General features: G+C 39.8%; 1 protein-coding gene across 12 annotated transcripts in view; it reads right to left on the bottom strand.

Annotated features, from left to right (window-relative positions):
* Window positions 1-24,429, bottom strand: part of BIRC6 (baculoviral IAP repeat containing 6) — a 267,757-nt gene that overhangs the window by 229,089 nt on the left and 14,239 nt on the right. For all 12 annotated transcript variants that reach the window (XR_009209365.1, XM_032172644.2, XM_058426669.1 and 9 more), the window contains exons 2-5: window positions 17,055-17,236; window positions 14,519-14,656; window positions 4,598-4,791; window positions 1,385-1,496 (exon numbers count right to left, since the gene is read on the bottom strand). Coding sequence is in view for 11 of the 12 variants with exons in the window: in XM_032172644.2 (XP_032028535.1) it covers window positions 1,385-1,496; window positions 4,598-4,791; window positions 14,519-14,656; window positions 17,055-17,236 (626 nt within the window). In the remaining variant the exon portion in view is untranslated. The remainder of the gene's footprint in view (window positions 1-1,384; window positions 1,497-4,597; window positions 4,792-14,518; window positions 14,657-17,054; window positions 17,237-24,429) is intronic.

Raw genomic sequence — 24,429 nt, 5'->3', positions numbered from 1 at the left:
CCTGTCCCGAATAAATAAATAAATAAATAAAGTTAAATAAGCATGCTTTATTTAAACTGACATATAAGTATTAGATTTCTTAGATTCTTTTAGCAGTGGTAAAACAGTGGTAAGCCAGTCTATACCACTCAGTTTAAGTTTCCTATTAAATAACATATTACATCTAGCTAAAATCATTTTTCTTAACTTCCCTCTAATTCAGCAAAGCTTTTTATAATGTCCCATTCTTATGCCTCTGTATCATGTTAATCCTTACACTTTATACCCTCCTCTTTTCCTACACAAAACTATGACCATTTTTCTTAACTAATTCTCCTCTATCTATGCAACTTAATCAGTTCTTTAATGCACAGATATTCAAGTTGCAATGCACTACCTGTAATGCTGCTTCTGTAGTTATCTAGTATATGGGTAATTTGTATCCCAACTAAAATGAGAATTTTGAAACTGTAAAACTGCTTTTATTGCATTACCCTAAGCATCTACTACTGTGTTATGAATGCAGATGTCAAACACTGGAAATAAACATGCATCAAAATAGAATACTTGTCAGAAACCAAATCTGAAGAATACTATTTGTTGATTTTCCAAAAAAATTATGGCCTAGCACAGTGTCTCACACCTATAATCCCAACACTTTGGGGAGAATGAGGTGCATAGATCACTTGAGCAGGAAGTTCGAGACCAGTCTAGGCAACACCAGAAACCCTGTCTCTGCAAAAAAAAAAAAAAAAAATTAGGTTGGTGCAAAAGTTAGCCAGGCCCAGTGGCACACACCTGTAGTCTCAGCTTCTCAGGGAGGCTGAGGTGGGCAGATTACCTGTGCCTGGGAAGGTTGAGACTGCAGTGAGTGGTGATAGGGCCTGGGCAACAGAGTGAGACCCTGTCTCAAAAACAAAAAATAAAAATAATTGTTTTTAAAAAAAAGTTGTATCTAATCTAAAAGAAAATACTCAGTTGTTAATTGCTTGAACAATTTTTTTCCTGGCCTGGCATGCCTGTAATCCCAGCACTTTGGGAGGCCGAGGCAGGCAGATCACCTGAGGTCAGGAGTTTGAGACCAGCCTTGGCAACATGGTGAAATCCCATCTCTACTAAAAATACAAAAATTAGCCAGGTGTGATGGTGCACACCTGTAATCCCAGCTACTCAAGGAGGCTGAGGCACAAGAATCGCTTGAACCCGAGAGGCGGAGGTTGCAGTGAGCCAACACTGTGGCACTGCACTCCAGCCTGGGCAAACAAAACAAGCATACATGCATACAAGCAAGCATACAAGTTGCACAAAATAAGTTTCTGAAAAAGTAAAAAAAAAAAATGTGATAATTTTGCTGAGGGCTACAAAGGCATACTGAGAAAAGTATTTTTTTATATTCTTTTTTTACCTGATGATAAAATCCAGCTTGAGCCATGGGATCTGGTTGTGCCCACCTATAGCCTACATGAGGCCATGAGGTAAATGTCTCCCGTCTGTTAGCTTCACTATACATCAGTGATCTAAAAGTAAACATACTTTATGTAATTGAAGTTAGGCATCAATCACAGTGAAACTTCTATTTAACAATGCAAAAAATAATTTTACTGGGTTATCAACAGAAACTGCAAATGGTCTGATGATCAAGTTCAATTTTTTAAACTAAAAACGGGAATTTTTGGGAATTTCCCTTAAACAGAAAGGGAAGGAGAAAACCTGAATGGTGGCTGCAGTTGATAAACAATTCCAGGGGTAGATTACATATGTTTTCATATTAAAATATATCAGCTCACTAAGAGTCAAACTATAACAGAAAGTACCAGAGTAATTTTTTAAAGGACAATAGTAAACTTTTAGAAAAGTCCAAAAGATTTTAAGTAAGAAAGGATTGATAAGCAAAGCTTACTCATCCTAACACAAAATTACAACTGATAACAGAAAGAAAAAGTGGTAAAGGTCATGACAAAGAGAACAGGAAAATGCTCTTCTAAATTCTTCCCTTAAATTAGCACATGATTTTCCATAAAATTGCTAGTAACTTTAGGTTTACTCATAATTGTATTCAGGTTTTTAAACAAATAGTTGTTGGGTTAGAAAAGCATTCTCAGTTTCACATTATATGTGTCTTTAGGATCAGTCTTAGAACAGAAGACCTATCTCCTTTCGTTATATTACCCAACAAAACAGCAGTAGCATCCAATAGACCCTAACTCAAACCTTCCACAGACCTAAGTTCATCAAAGCCTTCATAGGCTCCTAGATTGATTTTTAATGAAACAAACACCACAATCTATATCAAAATTAATATTTTGGGACATTTTTAACACCTCTAAAAATACTGAATATCCCATCTAATGGTTGCATTTCCTAAAATATAACATTTACCACAGTGTGCACTGATTTCTTTAGAAACACTGCAACTGTTTGCAAAGAAAATAGCTCTGCAGAGCTGACACTTTTATAATCTCAAAATAGGCATAGATCTCAGACAAGAAGCACTTGTTCTAATTATGTATTTTTCTTTTTTTCCCATCTCAGACATATCTCAAAGAATATTTTAATGATAGCCACAGCACATATCACCAGATAATCTGATTAAAAATGTTAAGTCTGCATGTTGCCCAAGAGATTACTACAGAATACAAAAATTCTGCCCAACTGTTAATACAACTAATAAAAGTTATATATGTAACAACAAAATCACTTAACTAACAAAAAGAGGGTAAGTGATTAAGCAGAAATCAGTTTATCAAAAGATAAATTAATAAATATTGCTACTGAACTAGAAGAGCCATACTAAAAATAATAGAAGTTTAAAATGAATTTATTCAGTAGTGTCTTTGATAACATCAGCACATACTATTTATAAATGTACTTCAGAAAGATGCTTAGGAAATTACAAGTCACATCCAATGAAAATGTAAAAATATAAATACTACAGCTGGGCACAGTGGCTCACACCTGTAATCCCAGCACTCTGGGAGGCCGAGACAGGTAGATCACGTTGAGGTCAGGAGTTCAAGACCAGCCTGGCCAACATGGTGAAACCCTATCTCTACTAAAAATACAAAAAATGAGCCAGGCATGCCGGGCGCAGTGGCTCACGCCTGTAATCCCAATACTTTGGGAGGCCGAGGTGGTCAGATCATAAGCTCAGGAGCTCGAGACCATCCTGGCTAACACGGTGAAACCCCATCTCTACTAAAAATACAAAAAATTAGCTGGGCATGGTGGCAGGCACCTGTAGTCACAGCTACTCAGGAGGCTGAGGCAGGAGAACGGCATGAACATGGGAGGCGGAGCTCACAGTGAGCCAAGATCATGCCACTGAACTCCAGCCTGGGCAACAGAGCGAGACTCCATCTCAAAACAAAAATATAAAACAAGAAAATTTGGCTGGGTGCAGTGGCTCACGCCTGTAATCCCAGCACTTTGGGAGGCCAAGGCGGGCAGATCACCTGAGGTAGGGAGTTCGAGACCAGCCTGACCAACATGGAGAAACCCTGTCTCTACTAAAAATAGAAAATTAGCCAGGTATCGTGGCACATGTCTGTAATCCCAGCTACTATGGAGGCTGAGGCAGGAGAATCGCTTGAATCTGGGAGGCAGAGGTTGCGGTGAGCCGAGATCGTGCCATTGCACTCCAGCCTGGGCAACAAGAGCGAAACTCCATCTCAAAAAAAAAAAAAAAAATCAGCCATGCATGGTGGTGGACGCTTACAATTCCAGCTACTCAGGAGGCTGAGGCAGAAGAATCTCTTGAACCTGGGAGGCGGAGGTTGCAGTGAGCCGAGATCGCACCACTACACTCCAGCCTAGGCGACAAGAGTGAAAATCCGTCTCAAAAATAAATAAATAAATACTACATAAGAAGGCAAACAAAAATCTAATCAAAATTGCTGGGTATTATATTTCAGTATAGCATTTCTAAACCTCGGTACTTTTAGTAAGAATCTCAATGTCATTTCAAATAGCAAATCATTTAAGTTTTTAAATGAATGTGTTACTGGCTTTTTAATTAGTTAAACAAAATAGGCATTCAAAAAACCTCTACCAAAGAAAATGATGGTTTAGGAATGATTTTTGTAATACTGTTTAAATCCAGTGCAAGCAGCATAAAAAAATGTTAACTCAAAATTATTCCTATTATTTTTTAAACTCTTCTTGTTTTTTTTTTTTTTGTTTTTCATTATAAAATGATAGCACTTTCCTTATACTCACATTTGGGCATGGTAAGTTAGGCAAAATTTATCTCAAAGGTCACAAAATGTCATCAATGGAAAAATAGTTATTATTCATTGAATCATTATAGTAATTTTAATTTGACTAAAATATTTACTAAGCAAGTACTAAACTGGAATTTTCAAAATGTGTCTTTATAATCCCTTCAAATACCTTTAGTGTACTAAAATATAGTGTTTAAAAATAGCAATTCAAGTAGTAGTTTACTTTAAATCTGGTTTTCAGATTCTAATTCATATTGAATTTTTTTTAATTTCAAAATTAGGCTAGAAATTGTGAAATTTTTAAAAATCATAACCAGATTTTCTAGTTATTCTTGTTTAATGCAAAAACTAATCAATTCTATCTCACTGTCACGTTTCTTTGTTAGCAAGGTTCATACCTGTCTACAGAACGGCCTGGCCCCACGCCAAGTTCTGGACGTGCACTAGGTAAGAGGTAAGACAATCTGTCCATCACTGAGGATGCCACAGGTAAGGCAGCAACATTTTGATTTATTTTCTTGAGTTCATTTACAATGGCACTGGCAATGGACTTCAACACATGATGAGGAAGATGAAATGTAACTGTGGCCCACTGAAAGAAAATGGGAGTATAAGCAAAGGAAAATGTACTCAACAGTTTTAACCAAAATCGTAACTTAACCATTACCAAATAAAGAACACTCATCAGTTTCAAGTCAGTTTTCTTCATTAGTTTATCATTTAAAGCAGAAACTTGCAGTTATAAAAAATAAAATAAAATATTTTACAAAAGTCAAGATATGGAACCAATCTAAGTATCCATCAATGGGTGACTGGGTCAAGAAAATGTGCAGTAAAGACCAGGTGCAGTGGCTTATGCCTGTAATCCCAACACTTTGGGAAGCTTAGGAGGAATTAGTTTATTGATCTGGTGACTGCAGTTACTAATCATGTATTGTATATTTCTTTTTTTTTTTTTTTTTTTGAGACAGAGTCTTACTCTGTTGCCAGGCTGGAATACAGTGGCGCAATCTCGGCTCACTGCCTCCTGGGTTCAAGTGATTCTCCTGCCTCAGCCTCCTTGAGTAGCTGGGATTACAGGCATGCGCCACCATCCCCGGCTAATTTTTTTGTATTTTTAGTAGAGACAGGGTTTCAGCAGGTTGGTCAGGCTGGTCTCCAACTCCTGACCTGATGATCTGCCCGCCTCGGCCTCCCAAAGTGCTGGGATTACAGGCATGAGCCACCGTGCCTAGCCCATGTATTGTATATTTCAAAATTGCTAAAAGAATAGATTTTAAACATTCTCATCACAAAGAAATGGTAAGTAGGTGAGTTGATAGATATGTTAATTAACTTAATTTAATCTTTCTATAATGTATACATATATTACAACATCACATTATACCCCATAAATATACACAATTATTTGTCAATGAAAATTTTTTAATTTTTTAAATGAAACCTCAACTAACTATTCTGGAAAAGACAGTCCAGAACCAGATAGTAACACACGTTCTTATATATATCACCAAAAATTAAGGACAACTAAAATCATCTGTCATTTTTCCTATTCATACAGCACAATGTTAAGCACAGACTAAGCACTCAAATACCTCCATCCATAAGAATATATTTAGACAATTACCATTACTGGGGTATATGAGGATTTAGTTCAGCTTAGCAGATGCATGTTTTTGTTGCTATCGTCACCATAATCCAGCAATAGCAACTAAAAACATAGGCCTTATAGTCACACATCTGGATTCTGAGCCCAGCTTCTCCATCAGCAATATTCGATAAATGTTAGCCATGATTATTTAATATTACAACAATTACTGAAGTTAGGCCACAAAAATGCTAAGTACTATTCTCCCAGAGAAATAAGTCTACAATGTAATTTCATCTTTATATCCTGTCCCCAGTTCACCCATGAATGGTTTCTACTCTTATCTAGTACACTCAAGGCAGCCTAGTAAATTATTATTTATCTATACAATACTGGAAAAACTTGTGGACAAAAACATGACTTGAATTGCTAAAAAAAAAAAAAAAAAGGGAGAATAAAAACTTCTAGACCTAATTAATCTGTTCACAGATCAGAGCTTTTTATTGAAAGGAAGGATGACTCCCCTTGAGAAAGGATCCTACGATAGCCCAACTATATATAGTACTGTAGATCATACTCCAAACCTTCCCTCAAAAAGACCTATGGGCATTCACTACAGTGACTGTGCATGGGGGAAAAGATCTTTCAGGCATTACAAAAACATGGCACTGAACTGACCTTAAACATCACTGTGGTCCACGAAAGGGCATGTAGGATGGTCAAGCGATTAATAAAGTTTTGGCCCAAAGCTGTCTCAGAGAGTTCTATGGATCTGTAAATCCTTATTGTATAATAGTTACTTCCCCAGTTCCTGAATGCATAATATAAAACAGGCAACTGAAAACAATCCCCAAATTAGCTCTCTGCTCTTCTCTGTGGGCCAGTAATATAGAAAACACCAAGTATAAGCCCCTAGAACTTTCCTTCTCTACAAAGATCTTAAACTAAAGCAATGCTACATTCCTCAAGAAATTTTTTTTTTTTTTTTTTTTTGAGATGGAGTCTCGCTTTGTCCCGCAGGCTGGAGTGCAGTGGCGCAGTCTCGGCTCACTGCAAGCTCCGCCTCCCGGGTTCACACCATTCTCCTGCCTCAGCCTCTCTGAGTAGTTGGGACTACAGGCGCCCGCCACCACGCCCGGCTAATTTTTTGTATTTTTAGTAGAGACGGGGTTTCACCGTGGTCTCGATCTCCTGACCTCGTGATCCGCCCGCCTCAGCCTCCCAAAGTGCTGGGATTACAAGTGTGAGCCACCGCGCCCGGCCCAAGAAATTTTTTAAATTAATGCCACTGTAAAAGATTTGAGGCTGGGCACAGTGCCTTCATATCTATAATCCTAGCACTTTGTGAGACTGAGGATGGAGGTTCGTTTGAACCTAAAAGTCTGAGACCATCCTGGTCAACATAGCAAGATCTCATCTCTACTAAAATATAATAGCCAGGCGTGATGGCATGCACTTGTCATCCCAGCTACTCAGAAGCTTGAGGTGGGAAAATCACTTGAGCCCAGGAGGGCAGGGCTACAGTAAGCCAAAATCACACCATTGTACTCCAGCCTGAGTGACAGAGCAAGACCCTGTATTGGAAAAAAAAAAAAAAAAAGAGAGAGAGAGAGAGACTTAAAAGATACAGAGGTAATCAAATGACCTCGTCCCCTTTACTGGACTGTTGTAAATGAATCTTGAAGAATGACTGTGGATGGTAAACTATCAGGTGGTGACTTCCATTGCAGCTGCTTTTCCAGATGAGGTATCTTTATTAAAGCAAATCAACAAATCCCCTGATATCTGGTAGGTAGTTACAGTTCTATCCAACATTCTTCTATCTTTAGTTTTAAGGACTACACAAAAAGTCCACTTTTACCTGGCAGGAACAATAATAAATCTTTGCAATCTTTCCCTAAGACCACATCTCACGTTCTAGAAATCCTGATCATCCTAACATCCTGCAGATCAACATACTGGTCCACTACATCATGACAGCACGCTGATTGGTCCAGATGAAAAGGAAACAGCAAGGAACTTAAATGCCTTAGTAAGGTGCAAACCAGAGAACAAGAGTCCCCAGAAAAACTCAAGATTCTGCAACCGTGGTTAAGTTTCAGAGGTCCAGAGGTCTGGTTATGTCAGGATATTCCCTCCAGACTGAAAGACAAGTTGCTCCAACTTGTAACACCAACCACAGAAACAAAAGCCACAGTACTTAGTGGGCCTACTTGGATTTGGGAGCCAATATTTAGCATACTTGAATGTGTGCTCTAATCCAAGTATCAAGAAACATATAAGGCTGCCAATTTTGAGTAAGGTGCAGAACAAGAAACTCTGCAACAAGACCAGACTGTACTGCAAGATGCTCTGCCACTTTTACCTTAAGAGCACTTGCAATGACACTGACACTAGAAGTCCACAGCAAATAATGATGCTGTAAGGAGCCTGTGGCAACCTAATTGGGACAATCACACAGCAGAATGCTAGTGTCTTGGAGCAAAGCCACATCCTCTCATGCAAATGACCATTCTCCTTTTGAAAAACAGCTCCTAGTTCCTTACTAGTCCCAGATAGAGATTAACATCTATCTACGAAACTAATGTCTACGAATTCAGAGCTGTCCAAATGTCATCTGACACACCAACCATAATATTGAGCACAAGCAACAAGTATCCTTCATCAAGTGTTTTATAAGAGATCTGACTTGACAAAGTCCCAAAGGCAAAAACTGAATAAACAAGTGGCTCAGAATTCAATACCTACTCTCACTATAATGTCTCCTCCTTGTTCTACATCAATAGCTTCCTGTGGAACTCCTTATCATGAAATAATATGAGGGGAAAATACTCTTGGCCCTGATTTACGGATGGTTCTGCATGATATGCTGGTACTACCCCGAAGTGGATGGCTACAGAATTACGGCCCCAATCACAAGGAGAGTGGTGAAGGTAAATCTTCTCAATAGACAGAACTTCAGTCAGTATATATGACTGTTCTCGTATGGATTTAGAGTTGGCTAGAAGTAAAGATCCTCACTAGTTAACAGAGAGTTGCTAATTTGTTAGCTAGATGGTCAGGCACTTGGAAGAAACAGGACTAGAAGACTAGCAGCAAGGAGGTCAAAAACAAAGGTCTATGAATAGAACTCTCAGAAGGTAAAAACATGTATGAACTATGTCAATGCAGACCAAAAGGCATCCATTTCAGAGGAAATGGGAGAAGTTATACACATTATATACATGACAGTAAGTCTCTCTCCACAGGCACTCCAGTGCTTGCTCAATGGACCTGTGTGCAAAATACCATGGCAACAGATACGGAGGCTACGCACAGGCCCAAACATGTAAACTTCCCTGTACCAGTACTAACCAGGCTACAGCTGTTGCTGATTGCCTAATCTGCCAAACAGCAGTTACCAAAGTTGAGTGGCCAATATCACGCCATTTCCCAGGGGGAACAGCCAGCTATCTGATGGCAGCTTGATGATACGGGATTCCTAGTCATGGACTAGGCAGCAATTTGTCTTCAACATAACAAATATATATTCTAGGTATGCATTTACCTGTTCTGTCCATAGTTTTCTGCCGTAATATTATATAGTCCATTGCCTGTGGACTGACAGAATGTCATGGTATTGTAGAAAACTTTGCTTCTGATCAAGAAAAGTATTTCAAAGCAAAAAAAAAAAAAAAATTTTTTTTTTCCACTGGTCTTACTGTGTATCATTCTGATGAAGCTGGCCTGGCAGAAAAGCTCAATGGCCTACTAAAGACTCATTTTCAACACTAACTGCAAGAGACATGCTGAAAGGTTATGGAGTTCTACCTTACAAGATGAAGCATATGCTTTGAATCAACCAAAAATGTATGATACAGTTTCTCTGAGCATGCCCACTATTGTATTTAATAAACCCATTCACAGATTTTTTTTAAAGCTTTCAGCTCTATAGGTCTTACTCCCAAGGGAGGAATGTTCCAGCAGGGTACAACAACACTTCCATTTTAGTGGGTGTTGAGATTGCTACCCAGCAACTTTAAGGTCCTCTTGCCGCTGAATAAATAGTCAAAAAGTTCTACTAGCTTGTATGACTGGAACTGACAAGGGGAAACCTGGATTGATGCTAAGTAACAGGGGCAAGGAGAACTTACGCAGAACCCAGGAGATTCTCTAGGATGCCCCTTAGTACTTCTAAGTCCAATAGTAAAGGTGAAGTAACAATTACAACTTAAAATACAGCACCAGCCGGGCTTGGTGGCTCACACCTGTAATCCCAGCACTTTGGGAGGCCAAGGTGGGTGGATCATCTGAGGTCAGGAGTTCGAGACCAGCCTGGCCAACACGGTGAAACCCCATCTCTACTAAAATACAAAAAATTAGCCAGATGTGGTGGCCCATGCCTATAGTCTCAGCTACTGGGGAGACTGAGGCAGGAGAATGACTTGAACCCAGGAGGTGGAGGTTGCAATGAGCTGAGATCATGTCACTGCACTCCAGCCTGGGTGACAAAGTGAGACTCCATCTCAAAAAATAAAATAAAATAGGCCGGGCGCGGTGGCTCACGCTTGTAATCCCAGCACTTTGGGAGGCCGAGGCGGGTGGATCACGAGGTCAGGAGATCGAGACCATCCTGGTTAACACAGTGAAACCCCGTCTCTACTAAAAATACAAAAAAATTAGCCGGGCGCGGTGGCGGGCGCCTGTAGTCCCAGCTACTCCGGAGGCTGAGGCAGGAGAATGGCGTGAACCCGGGAGGCGGAGCTTGCAGTGAGCCGAGATCGCGCCACTGCACTCCAGCCTGGGTGAAAGAGTGAGACTCCGTCTCAAAAAAAATAAAAAATAAAAAAAAAATAAAATAAAATAAAATAAAATAAAATAAAATAAAATAAAATAAAATAAAATAAAATAAAATAAAAACACAGCACCAGGGAGGATTCAGATTCTTCAAGAATTGAGATGGGTTGTTCCAGTACGTAAAGAATCCTGACCAGCTGAGGTGCTGAATGATGACAGAGCTAATAAGGAACAGGTAATAGAAAAAAAAGAAATTAGATATCTTCTTGACTATTATACATCCTCTTGACCATTATAAACTGAGGACTAGGCCAGGCGCAGTGGCTCACGCCTGGAATCCCACCACTTTGGGAGGCCAAGGTGGGCAGATCACGCGGTCAGGAGTTCAAGACCAGCCTGACCAACATGGTGAAACCCTGTCTCTACTAAAAATACAAAAATCAGCCAGGCGTGGTGGCACGTGCCTGTAATCGCAGCTACTCAGGAGGCTGAGGCAGGAGAACCATCTGAATCCAGGAGGTGGAGGTTGCAGTGAGCCGAGATCACACCACTGCACTCCAGCCTGGGTGACAGAGACAGACTCTGTCTAAGAAAAAAAAATTAAATTAAAAAATTAAATAAACTGAGAACTAGGCCATGCGTGGGGTTACACCTGTAACCCCAGCATTTTGGGAGGCCAAGGTGGGTGGATCATGAGGTCAGGAGTTCGAGACCAGCCTGACTAACATGGTGAAACCCCACGTCTACTAAAAATGCAAAAAGTAGCCAGGCATGGTGGCGCGCATCTGTAATCCCAGCTACTCAGGAGGCTGAGGCAGGAGAATTGATTGAACTCAGGAGGTGGACGTTGCAGTGAGCGCCACGGTACTCCAGCCTGGGCAACAGAGCAAGACCCCGTCTCCAAAAATAAAAATAAATTTTTTAAAAAGCATAATAGTTTTGTTACATGAAAGTTCAAATATATAAAGTGTGAATGGAGGTGCTGAGTAGCCAAAGGGGTAGACTGTGCCAGTTAATTAAACTGTTGTCTCTGAGCTCCAAATCTACCCTTCAATTCTCCGCTCTATCAGGTTAGGGCTAGGACTCTGCATACTGTATTTCCTCTTTTCAACCAGTTTCCTGGCTTTTAGGTTCTCCCAGCAACAGCACAGGAAGGAAACTGGAAAGAAAGATGAAAGAAGAAAGACTTGCTCCTTCTTATTTACTGGCCATTGCCATCAGCACTGTTTCAGCAAAGGACCAGATGCAGTAGTTGATTCTTCTAGTCTTCAGCATTTTGTTTTGGTTTGGTTATTTTAGCATTCCGAATCCAGTTTCATAGAGCTCCCTCAGAGCTACTACCATCAGTCAAGTAGCATCTCTCTTCAGAGATCTGAGTCCCAGTTTTGCAAGACCCTCGTCCAAGCTCCTGAGCTACCAACTGGGTAGCAGTTCCTAGTCCCAGATACAAGGGGCCTATTCTCTAAGTTTCTAGGTTCTGATAACCCCTAATCTCTACTCTTTGGTTCCTCCAGACCTACGTGAAAACTGCTTCCTATAGTTATCTCTGTTATCTCAGGATTTCCTTTTCACTTTTTCAGTTTTCAAACACCAGTTAATTTCTTACAATAAATTATCTCTGTTGAAACTCATAGGACAGTTTCTGTTTTCCTAAATAAAATGTCCCATCAATAGAGTAAGGTATAATAAAATCATGATAAATCTACAAAAAAAAATTCAATGCAACAATTAAAAAGAACATAGATGCCGGGCGCGGTGGCTCACGCTTGTAATCCCAGCACTTTGGGAGGCCGAGGCGGGCGGATCACGAGGTCAGGAGATCGAGACCACAGTGAAACCCCGTCTCTACTAAAAATACAAAAAATTAGCCGGGCGTGGTGGCGGGCGCCTGTAGTCCCAGGTACTCAGAGAGGCTGAGGCAGGAGAATGGCGTGAACCTGGGAGGCGGAGCTTGCAGTGAGCCGAGACTGCGCCACTGCACTCCAGCCTGGGCGACAGAGCAAGACTCCGTCTCAAAAAAAAAAAAAAAGAACATAGATGATCTCTGAGGATATGAGAAGATATCCAAGACAAATTCTTGAGTGAAAAAAAGCAAGGTGGCCAGGCACAGTGGCTCACACCTGTAGTCCCGACACTTTGGGAGGCCGAGACGGGCGAATCACGAGGTTAGGAGCTCGAGACAAGCCTGGCCAACACAGTGAAACCCCATTTCTACTAAAAATACAAAAATTAGCCGGGCATGGCAGCGTGTGCCTGTAATCCCAGCTACTCGGGAGGCTGAGGCAGGAGAATAGCTTGAACCCACGAGGCGGAGGTTGCAGTGAGCTAAGATCACACCACTGCACTCCAGCTAGGTTACAGAGCGAGACTCTTATGTCAAACCAAAAAAAAAAGAGCCAAGTGCAGTGGCTCACGCCTGTAATCCCAGCACTCTAGGAGGCCGAGGTAGGCAGATCACCTGAGGTCGGGAGTTCGTGACCTGCTGACCAACATGGCGAAACCCTGTCTCTACTAAAAAATACAAAATTAGCCAGGCATGGCGACGCACGCCTGTAATCCCAGCTACTCGGGAGGCTGAGGCAGGAGAATCACTTGAACCCAGAAGGAAGAGGTTGCAGTGAGCCGAGATTGTGCCATTGCACTGCAGCCTGGGAAACAAGAGCAAAACTCTGTCTCAAAAGAAAAAATAAAAGAAAAAAAGCAAGGTATATCGCAACACAATATTTTATACTTTAGTACAGTTACAATTGTACTTGAGAAAAATCTTTGCAAATGCCCATTACTTATAGGAAAATGGCTTTTACCTTCTACCTTATATCCTTCAATAATATGGAAGTTTTATATGCAGTATAACTTAGAAAAGGTCTTAAAAGAAAAATCTGGAGGAAATTAATAAAAATATATCCAAGGATTTAAAGCACTCTCTCTCATATACATCCCAGTATGCCAAAAAATTTCAGAGGAAGCACAAAATGGCTCAATTTCCAAAGACATAGTCCATTCTTATCCAAGCATCCAAGCTCACAACCTAACAAGGAAGCTTCGTTCATCAGCCTCTTAACCAATCCAGGTCCATCAGGCACTAAGGAAGATTTAAGGAAGCATTAGAAAACACAATAAGCAAAATAGTGGCTGGGCGCGGTGGCTCACGCTTGTAATCCCAGCACTTTGGGAGGCCGAGGCGGGCGGATCACGAGGTCAGGAGATCGAGACCACGGTGAAACCCCGTCTCTACTAAAAATACAAAAAATTAGCCTGGCGTGGTGGCGGGCGCCTGTAGTCCCAGCTACTCAGAGAGGCTGAGGCAGGAGAATGGCGTGAACCCGGGGGGCGGAGCTTGCAGTGAGCCGAGATTGCGCCACTGCACTCCAGCCTGGGCGACAGAGCGAGACTCCGTCTCAAAAAAAAAAAAAAAAAAAAAAAAAAAACAATAGTTCCCACAAACTGAAGTTAAGCTTCGATTAAGAAGTTTCAAAGTTTCAACTTTTTTTTTTTTTTTTTTTTTTTTGGCAACAGAGTCTCACTCTTTCCCCCAGGCTGTAGTGCAGTGGCGCAACCTCTGCAATCTCAGCTAACTGCAACCTCCAACTCCTGGGTTCAAGTGATTCTCATGCCTCAGCCTCCAAGTAGCTGGGATTACAGGCGCTTGCCACCACGCCTGGCTAATTTTAGTATTTTTAATAGAGATGGCATTTTGCCATGTTGGCCAGGCTGGTCTCAAACTCCTGACCTCAGGTGATCTGCCCGCCTCAGCCTCCCAAAGTGCTGGGATTATAGGTATGAGCCACCGTGCCCGGCCAGTTTCAACTTTAAGATGACTTATAAGCACATTCTGCTTTTTAAAAGAAAAATCTAGAATTAGAACATTTCCAAAAGGAGAGGAAAGGAAAGAGCAAAAGAATGGAGGTGTCCATTGTAATATAACCCCAAAAGAGGCAATCTAGTAACTTCTTACCTTAGCAACTTTGTGGTTTGCTGCAGTCTCATGAGATGTATTTTTTAAACCATCTTTGAGCTGTGTGATGAATAAATCATAACCTTCCGTACTAGAAATATCTACCTTTTCTAAACATGCTGATAAGAGTTGCTGTGCCTAAATAAAAAATAAAAAATAACAAAATCACAGAAAATTCAACACAAGAACAACAAAAAATCAAATTCAGATCCTCTTTCAGATATTTTAATATGCAATGACTATGACGGGTACTATACTAAACTTACCTTTTAACAAATCTACTTAAACAATAATTTAAAGGGCTGTTATAAAATCAAATGAGATAAAGCAATGTATTCAGTGTAGAAGTACTACACAGTAAAGTTTAAACACAAAGTAGTTATTATAAACCAAATCAAGATAGAAAAATGGACAAGCTGAAACCATAAGCAAAAATAATACAGGAAAAAATCTGAAGAGACAAAGTCCTCCAATGAGCTTTAAATAAGCTATACGAAGTCATAATAGAGGACACTAAGTCAGCAAGTAATATGAAAAAGCCCTTTGCATTGTTATCCACATATTCAATATGAACTACTGTAATAAAGATATATGTTAATATAAGGAAAAGAATATATCTACACTGAGCAAATCAAAGCTAAGACCCCATACTTTAGGGAAGACAGTGACAAACTAATCTGACGCAGTAAAGGAAGCCTGGAATGCTGGAAGATCTACAAACAATATTATCTGAACAACAGTTACAGCTGTGATTAAAGTAAAAAGAGAAAAAAAAACAGTAGATTTAACAGCAAACAAGGTGGAGGAAGGGATAGAAGCTAAACAGCATTTCACTGTAGTAGGAAAAACACTGACTTGAGAGTTAATAAGTGTTCAAGTATTTTATTGTAATTATTTAATTGTTTGTTAAACCTAACCATAGTTTAATAGTGTTTTTTCACTGCTGATTATATATCCTGATATCAGCTGGTTTATATTACTTAAATTAGGAGGAAAAAATGTTCAATTTTTTCAAATGGTTTTTCAAAGTTTCTACTTGTTCAAATCAAGTAGAACTAATTAATTCTCTATCCAAAGATTTTAGACATGCCTCCAGACCCAAATACTCTGATGAGAAAAAGACAGCTTCTCTGTTTTTGGAACTCAAACTTCCAGCAACATGCTTTCAATATTAACATATAATAGACTACTGTTATATGACACTAAATGTAAAATCTAAGTGGATATACTTTATTGGACATACTTTTTTGATAACTTTCATAACAACTTAGCATGAACACAGAAATAATATCTCACTTTATTAGAGAACACAACATAATCTTTTACATTCTATTTAAGGTGATGCAAAATCCAGTAATTATGAAAAATGTACTTTCAAACTGCAGGATATGAATGCACACAAAAAGAATTAAAGTTGGGCTAGACTTAAAAATTAAGTAAAGAAAATTTAACACTACAGAAAAGTATATATGGCTAAAACTTAAAACTCAAGTTATTGAAAGACATGATGCATAGCAAAAATTACTGGTTGTGTGGCCGGGTGCGGCGGCTCACGCCTGTAATCCCAGCACTTTGGGAGGCTGAGGCGGATGGATCAGTTGACGTCAGGAGCTCAAGACCAGTCTGGCCAACATGGTGAAACCCGTCTCTACTAAAAATACAAAAATATTAGCTGGGTGTGGTGGCGCATGCCTGTAATCCCAGCTACTAGGGAGGCTGAGGCAAGAGAATCACTTGAACCCAGGAGATGAAGGTTGCAGTGAGCCAAGGTCGAGCCACTGCACTCCAGCCTGAGTGACAGAGCAAGACTCTGACTCAAAGAAAAAAAAAAAAAATTACTGATGTTTACCAGAGTCTATTCCTCTCTCATTTTAAAATATATATTAAAAAAAAAAAGAAAAAAGAAAAAAAGAACCACCTCTTTCCCAGTCTCCCTCTCAGCTTGGTGTGGCCATGTGACTAAATCCTGTCTAATGGGGTAAATATGAGGCTCTATGAGAGAGTATTTGAGTTGTGAAAGGCAGAAAGAGAACAAGAACAAATGAGTAGGAGAGGCGGCTGGGGGTTAACGGACAGGGAAAGGGAAGGAGAGAAGAGAGAGATGCCAGAGTGCTCTCCTCTAGCTTCTTGCCCTCTCTTTCCCTGTGACTGGGAAATAATGAGACCTAGAGCAACTGTCTTAAACTCCCAAGCTAACCCAAGTGTTGAGGTTGGCAATGCTGGCCATACTATTATTGGACTATTATTGGAAACAAGCTATCCTGTTTAAGCCATTGTTTTTTTGGGTCTCTGTTACAGCTGTTTAACCTGTGCTGATGCACCATTCACACCTAAAAACACCACTTCAACAAGAATTAATTACGCAGAGAAAAGGCGAGTAGTAATATTTAAATGAAGTTGTGGTCAATAAGTAAATTCTGTTTTTATAGCAACACATATAATAACGTCCTTAAAGGATGACTTAATTTCATTTAACATCTAATATGTCTAAGATTACATTAAGTAGAGGACCACATTGATACTTATTTCAACTTACCTCTGTAACGGGTAATTCAAGCTGAACCACATCATCCTGCTTTGAAACTGGAGTTTGCAGAGCAGTGTCTAACAACAAGATTCCATTAAGGTCCTTCCTACACCCTACTGCATAATCATCCACAAATATAACTTTATCCACAGCAGAAATATACTGACATTTCACCTGTCCACCTGGTTTAGCTGTTAAAAGAACAAAAATTCAACACTTAAGATTTTCAGGCCAGTGGTCTATTAAAAATAAATGTTTACATAGTGACTAAACACAATATATTATCTTGAATTGGATCTTAAACTGGAAAAAACTTCTCTAAAGAACATTATTGGGCTGACTGGATTAAATTCAAATATGTACCATAAATTAGATAAAAGTATCAATGTGAAATTATCAAAATTTGACAACCAAATTGCTATTACAAAAGAACATCATTGTTCTGAGAAATAAACACAGCAACAGTACAGGGAAAATGAGCATGATATATGCAACCAACTCTAAGTAGAAGAAAAATATGATGTGTGTATATATATACACATACATATATATATAAGGGAATAATAAGCAAATGTAGTAAAATGTTTAAAACTAGTAGAGCTGGGTAAAGGGTATATAGGGAAGTTCTTTGTAACATACTATTCTTGCAATTTTTCTGTAAGTGCAAAATGAAAGTGTTCAAAACAAAACTTTTAAAAATGAATTAATGGATGTTATTTTTTGCAAAACTCAATAAGCATAAAGGCAGCATGGACAGTTATTAGATACAGTAGTGCCCCTCCTTATCTGCAGTTTCACTTTGTGCAGTTTCAGTTACCCAGTCAATAGAAGTCCAAAAACAGGTAAGTATAGTACAGTAAGATATTTTCAATCAAAGGTCCAAAAGTAAGTACAGTACAATAAGATATTCTGAGACCACATTCACATAACTTCTAATATATTATAATTGTTCTATTTTATTATTAGTTGTTAATCTCTCACTATGCCTACATTTTAAATTAAACTTTATTACAGGTATGCATAAGAAGAAAACCCAGCTAACTCTCGAACCACACAAGTTTGAACAGCATGAGACCACTCATACATAAATTTTTTCCAATTCATATACTGAAAAAAATTTCAGAGATTTGTGACAATTTAAAAAACATGCAGACAAAACACATAGCCTAGAAATATCTAAAAATTTAAGAAAACAGTATGTCACTGATGCATAAAATATACGTAGATATTAGTCTATTTGATCATTTACTGACATAAAATATACACAAATCTACTATAAAGTTAAAATTATCAAAACTTATGCACACAAATAGTATATGGCACCAGTCAAGAAAAATGTAAACAAATGTAAAAAATACAGTATTAAATCATAACTACATAAAATTAACTGTAGTATATATTATAAAACTGTGATAATTTTGTTCCTATTGCAGTAAGTTCAAGTGTTATGAGTACCACCATGTGACCCTAATCATATCCAGGTGAGCAGTTCATCTCTCAACTGTTAATTGGTAATCACAGTAAAAAGTGATCTCTCCTGATTCTCATGTATTTTCCTTTTTTTTTTTTTTTTTTTTTTTTTTTTTTTTTTTTTTTTTTTTTTTTGAGACTGAGTCTTGCTGTGTCCCCCAGGCTGGAGTGCAATGCCACCATCTCAGCTCACTGCAAGCTCCACCTCCCGGGTTCATGCCATTCTCCTGCCTCAGCCTCCCGAGTAGCTGGGACTACAGGTGCCTGCCACCTCACCCGGCTAATTTTTTGTATTTTTAGTAAAGACAGGGTTTCACTGTATTAGCCAGGATGGTCTCGATCTCCTGACCTTGTGATCTGCCCGCCTGGGGCCTCCCAAAGAGCTGGGATTACAGGCGTGAGCCACCATACCCGGCCATCTCATGTACTTTCATCGGGTTTAGTGCAATACCATAAACCCTGAATAACACTATGAAACCCATAAAAGGTAACACTAGTGATGCTGGAAGTGTTCCCAAAAGGCAGGGACAAATCATATGGTTACAAGAAAAAGCTAAATTGCAAAAAAAAAAAAAAAAAAAAAGAGAGAGAGAAAGAAAGAAAATACATTTACGGCACTATATTGCACTTATCAATATGGTAAATATATGTCATCTGTTTACAAAATGAACCCTGTACCTGAAATGGCACACAACCACAGCTGGAGACCTCAGTCTATGGTACATATCAAGCAATTCAGCTTTTTCGGCCCGGCATGGTGGCTCACGCCTGTAATCTCAGCACTTTGGGAGGCCGAGGTGGGCGGATCACAAGGTCTGGAGTTTTTTGGGTTTTTTTTTTTTTTTTTAGAGACAGGGTCTCGCTACGTTGCCCAGGGCAACTCCAACGCCTGGGGCTCAAGCAATCCTCCTGAGTGGCTAGGACTACAGGAGCACACCACTGTGCCTGGCATGTCAACATACTTATCGGTAAAAGACTGAATACTTTCCCATACAGATCAGGAACAAGACAAGGATGTATGCTCTTACCATTCCTATTCAATACTATACTAAAAGATCTAGTCACTGCAATAAAAAATCAGGATATAAAAGGCAAACAAATAAAAAAGAAATAAAACTGTCCCTTTTTACAGAAATATGATTACCTATGTAGATAAAAATCAATCATACTTTTCTATACTAGCACTGATTAATCTAAAACCGAAATTTATTTTTTAAAATATCAGTTTACAATAGCTCTAAAACATACTTAGACATACATATACACAAAAGGTGTATATGTATGCTGAAAAGTATAAAAGGCTGATTACACAAATCAAAAGCTTAAATAATACCATGTTCATGGACTGAACAAGTCAATCTGGTAAAAACGTCAACACTCCCCAAATGGATCTACAGATTTAACGGAATTTCAATCAAAATCCCAGGTGGGGTCAGCATGGTGGCTCACACCCGTAATACAACACTTAGGGAGGCCTACACAGAAGGATCGCTTGAGCCAGGAGTTTGAGACCAGCCTGAGATAGACCCCATATCTATCTTAAAAATTAAAAAAATTTAGCCAGGCATAGTGGCACACACCTGTAGTTCTAGCTACTCGGACACTGAGGTGGGAGGATCACTTGAGCCCAGGAGTTCAAGGCTACAGTGAGCTATGATTGCGCCATATAAATAAACTGACTGAAATGTATTTGAAAAGGCAGTACCACAAGAAAGTGTGGTACTGGCAAAGGACAGACATAATAGAGTCAAGAGATATGACTATATAAACATGGCCACTGGATTTTTTCAATTATGTAGTTTTTTAAATTGTGGTAAAATAAACATAAAATTTACCATTTTACCATTTAAGTGTACAGTTGAGTGGTATTAAGTATATTCATGCTGTTGTTTATCCATCAGGATAAAGGGAAACTCTGTACCCTTTAAACAGTAACTGACTTTTATCCCCTCTCCCCAAAGCCTGGCAACCACTTTGCTACTTTCTGTCTTCATGAATTTGACTACTCTAAGTATCTCACATGAATAGAAGGAATTATATAGTATTTTCCCTTTTGTGACTGGCTTATTTCCCTTAGCATAATGTCCTGAAGGTTCCTCCACATTAGAGCCTATGTCAGAATTTCCTTCCTTTTATCCATTCAACTATCAATGGACAGACACTTAGGTTGCTTCTGCCTTTTGCCTATTTCGAATAGTGCTGCTATGAACACTGGTGTACAAATATCTCCTTGATTCCCTGCTTTCAATTCTTTGAGGTACACACCCAGAAACAGAACAGCGATCATATGGTAATTCTATTTTTTCCTTAATTTTCTGAGGAAACTCCACCTTTTCCCATAATGGCTGCACCATTTTATATTCCCACCAGCAGTGCACAAGAGTTCCAATTTCTCCATATCCTCACCAACACTTATTCTCTGTTGTTGTATTTTGTATATGGTGTTAAAGTCCAACTTTATACTTTTTACATGTGAGTATCCAGCCTTCCCAGCATCATTTGTTGAAAAGATTGTCTTTTCCCCCAATGAATGGTCTTCGCCTCCTTGCTGAAAATCATTTGACCATATATGCAACAGTTTATTTCTGGGCTCTATATTCCATCAGTCTATATGTCCATCTTTATGCTGGTACGTTACTATTTTGATTACTGTAGCTTTGTACTAAATTTTGATTTTTTGTTTTTTGTTTTTTTGAGACGGAGTCTCGCTCTGTCGCCCAGGCTGGAGTGCAGTGGCGCAATCTCGGCTCACTGCAAGCTCCGCCTCCCGGGTTCACGCCATTCTCCTGCCTCAGCCTCTCCCAGTAGCTGGGACTACAGGCGCCTGCCACCACGCCCGGCTAATTTTTTTTTTGTATTTTAGTAGAGACACCGAGTTTCACCATGTTGCCCAGGCTCATCGCGAACTCATGAGCTCAGGCAATCCGCCTGCCTCGGCCTCCCAAAGTGCTGGGATTACAGGTGTGAGCCACCACGCCTGGCTGCTTTGTACTAAATTTTGAAATCAAGTGTTAATCTTCCAACTCTGTTCTTTGTCAAGATTATGTTAAACTATTTAGGGTCCCTTGAGATTCTATATGAATTTTAGAACAGATTTTTTTTTTTTCAGAAATAAAAAAAAGTTATTGGGATTTTGATAGGAATTGCAGTGAGTCTGCAAATTGTTTTGGGCAGTATAGATATCTTAACAATATAAAGATAGTATGAAGTTCTGGCAAGGATGCAGAACAACTGGAACTCTCATACATTTCTAAAGGAAATACAAATGGTACAGCCACACTGGTTTGACAGTTTCTTACAAAGTTAAACACACACTTACCAAATGGCCCTGTAATCCCACTTCTGTGTATTTACCCTGGAGACATAAAAGCTTATGTTCACACAAAAATCTGTACTCAGAAGTTTATAGTAGCTCTATTTATAATCATCAAACACTGAAAACACCCAAATGTTTTTTTTCTTTGTCTTTTTTTTGAGACAAGGTCTCACTATGTCACTCAGGCTGGAATATAGTGGCAAAATCACTGCTCACCACAGCTTTGACCTCCAGGGCTCACATAATCCTCCCACCTTAGCCTCCCAAGTAGCTGGGACTACAGGTGCACATCACCATGTCTGGCTAACTTTTTATAGATACAAGATATAGTATTTTTATAGATACAAGATATAGTATTTTTTATAGATACAAGATATAGTATTTTTATACATACAAGATATAGTATTTTTTGTAGATACAAGGTTTTGCCATGTTGCCCAACCTGGTCTCAAATGATGTGCCCACCTTGGCCTCCCTAAGTGCTGGGATTACAGAAGTAATAAGCCACCACACCCAGCCCCAAACATACTTCAAAGAGTGACCGGCAAAACAAATAATGATACATCAATACAATGGAATACTATTCAGTAATAAAAAAGGAATGAACTACTAATACATGCAAAAACTTGAAAGAATCTCAAGGGCATCATGCTAAGTGCAAGCAGCTAGTATCAAAAGGTTACATACTGAATGATTACATTTCAATAACAATGTAGAAAACACAAAACTCCATAGTATGGAGAACAGATCAGTGGTCCCAAAAGATTAGTGGTACAGGGAAGATGTGACTACAAAGGGATACCACAGGGAATTTTTTCAGGTGTTGAAACTGGTCTGTATCCTGACTGTGATGGTGGGTTACATCAATCTATGCATGTGTATACCTGTATTACAAGTACACAAAAAATAGGCAACTTTATAGTCTATAAAAAATAAAAATTTTTAAATGATATTGTAAAAGAATAAACACGCCTGAGCGCAATGCCTTCACACCTGTAATCCCAGCACTTCAAGAGGCCGAGGCGGGCAGATCACTTGAGGTCAAGAGTTCGAGACCAGCCTGGCCAACCTGGTGAAACCCCGTCTCTACTAAAAATACAAAAATAACCAGGCACGGTGGCAGGCACCTGTAATCTCAGCTACTCGGGAGGCTGAGGCAGGAGAATCACTGGAACCCGGGAGGTGGAGGTTGCAGTGAGCCGAGATCATGCCACTGCACTCTAGCCTGGGCAACGGAGTGAGACTCTGTCTCAAAAAAAAAAAAAAAAAAGAATAAACACATGGGGCAATAGCCTATTAACTATGCTATTAACTAAGGAGGGGGTAGTTCATAACACATCACTATGATCCAAATTCCATAAAAATATATTAAACAATAGAAGACGCCAGGCACGGTGGCTCATACCTGTAATCCCAGCACTTTGGGAGGCTGAGGCGGGTGGACTGCCTGAACTCAGGAGTTTGAGAGCAGCCTGGGTAACACGGTGAAACCCCTGTATTTTGTCTCTACTAAAATACAAAAAATTAGCTGGGCATGGTGGCACGAATCTGTAGTCCCAGCTGCTCGGAAGGCTGAGGCAGGAGAATCGCTTGAACCCAGAAGGCAGAGGTTGCAGTGAGCTGAGATTGCACCGCTGCACTCCAGCCTGGGCAATGGAGTGAGACTCCGTCTCCAAAAAAAAATAATAATAATAATAATAGAAGTAAAAAGAAATGCCAAAATGTTAACAATGCCATCTCTAGGTAATGAAATTATACGTACTTACTTTCTCCTTAGTCTATCTAACATCCTATAAGGTGTGTCACTTTTTTTTTTTTTTTTTGAGACGGAGTCTCGCTGTCACCCAGGCTGGAGTGCCGTGGCGTGATCTCAGCTCATTGCAAGCTCCGCCTCCTGGGTTCACGCCATTCTCCTGCCTCAGCCTCCCGAGTAGCTGGGACTACAGGCGCCCACCATCATGCCCAGCTAATTTTTTTGTATTTTTGGTAGAGACGGGGTTTCATCGCGTTAACCAGGATGGTCTCGATCTCCTGACCTCATGATCCGCCCGCATCGGCCTCCCAAAGTGCTGGGATTACAGGCGTGAGCCACCACGCCCAGCCCGGTATGTCACTTTTAAAATTGAAAATTTCCTTTTTTTTTTTGAGACAGGGTCTCACTCTGTCGCCCAGGCTGGAGTGCAATGGCGCGATCTCGACTCACTGCAACCACTGCCTCCCAGGCTCAAGCAATCCTGCCTCCTCAGCCTCTCAAGTAGCCGAGACTACAGGTGTGTGACACCATGCCCGGCTAATTTCTGTATTTTTTGTAGAGATGGGGTTTTGCCATGTTGCCAAGGATGGTAAAATTGAAAATTTCAAAGGAAAGAAATTTTTTTAATTAGTTGCCAATTCTAAGACTTTAAGAAATAGTGTACAACCCATGGGCCGGGCGCGGTGGCTCACGCTTGTAATCCCAGCACTTTGGGAGGCCGAGGCGGGCGGATCACAAGGTCAGGAGATCGAGACCACGGTGAAACCCCGTCTCTACTAAAAATACAAAAAAAAAAAAATTAGCCCGGCGTGGTGGCGGGCGCCTGTAGTCCCAGCTACTTGGAG

This window comes from Hylobates moloch, unplaced genomic scaffold (genome assembly GCF_009828535.3).
Source record: "Hylobates moloch isolate HMO894 unplaced genomic scaffold, HMol_V3 SCAFFOLD_13, whole genome shotgun sequence".
Taxonomy (NCBI): domain Eukaryota; kingdom Metazoa; phylum Chordata; class Mammalia; order Primates; family Hylobatidae; genus Hylobates; species Hylobates moloch.
This window is presented reverse-complemented; position numbering and strand designations above follow the sequence as displayed.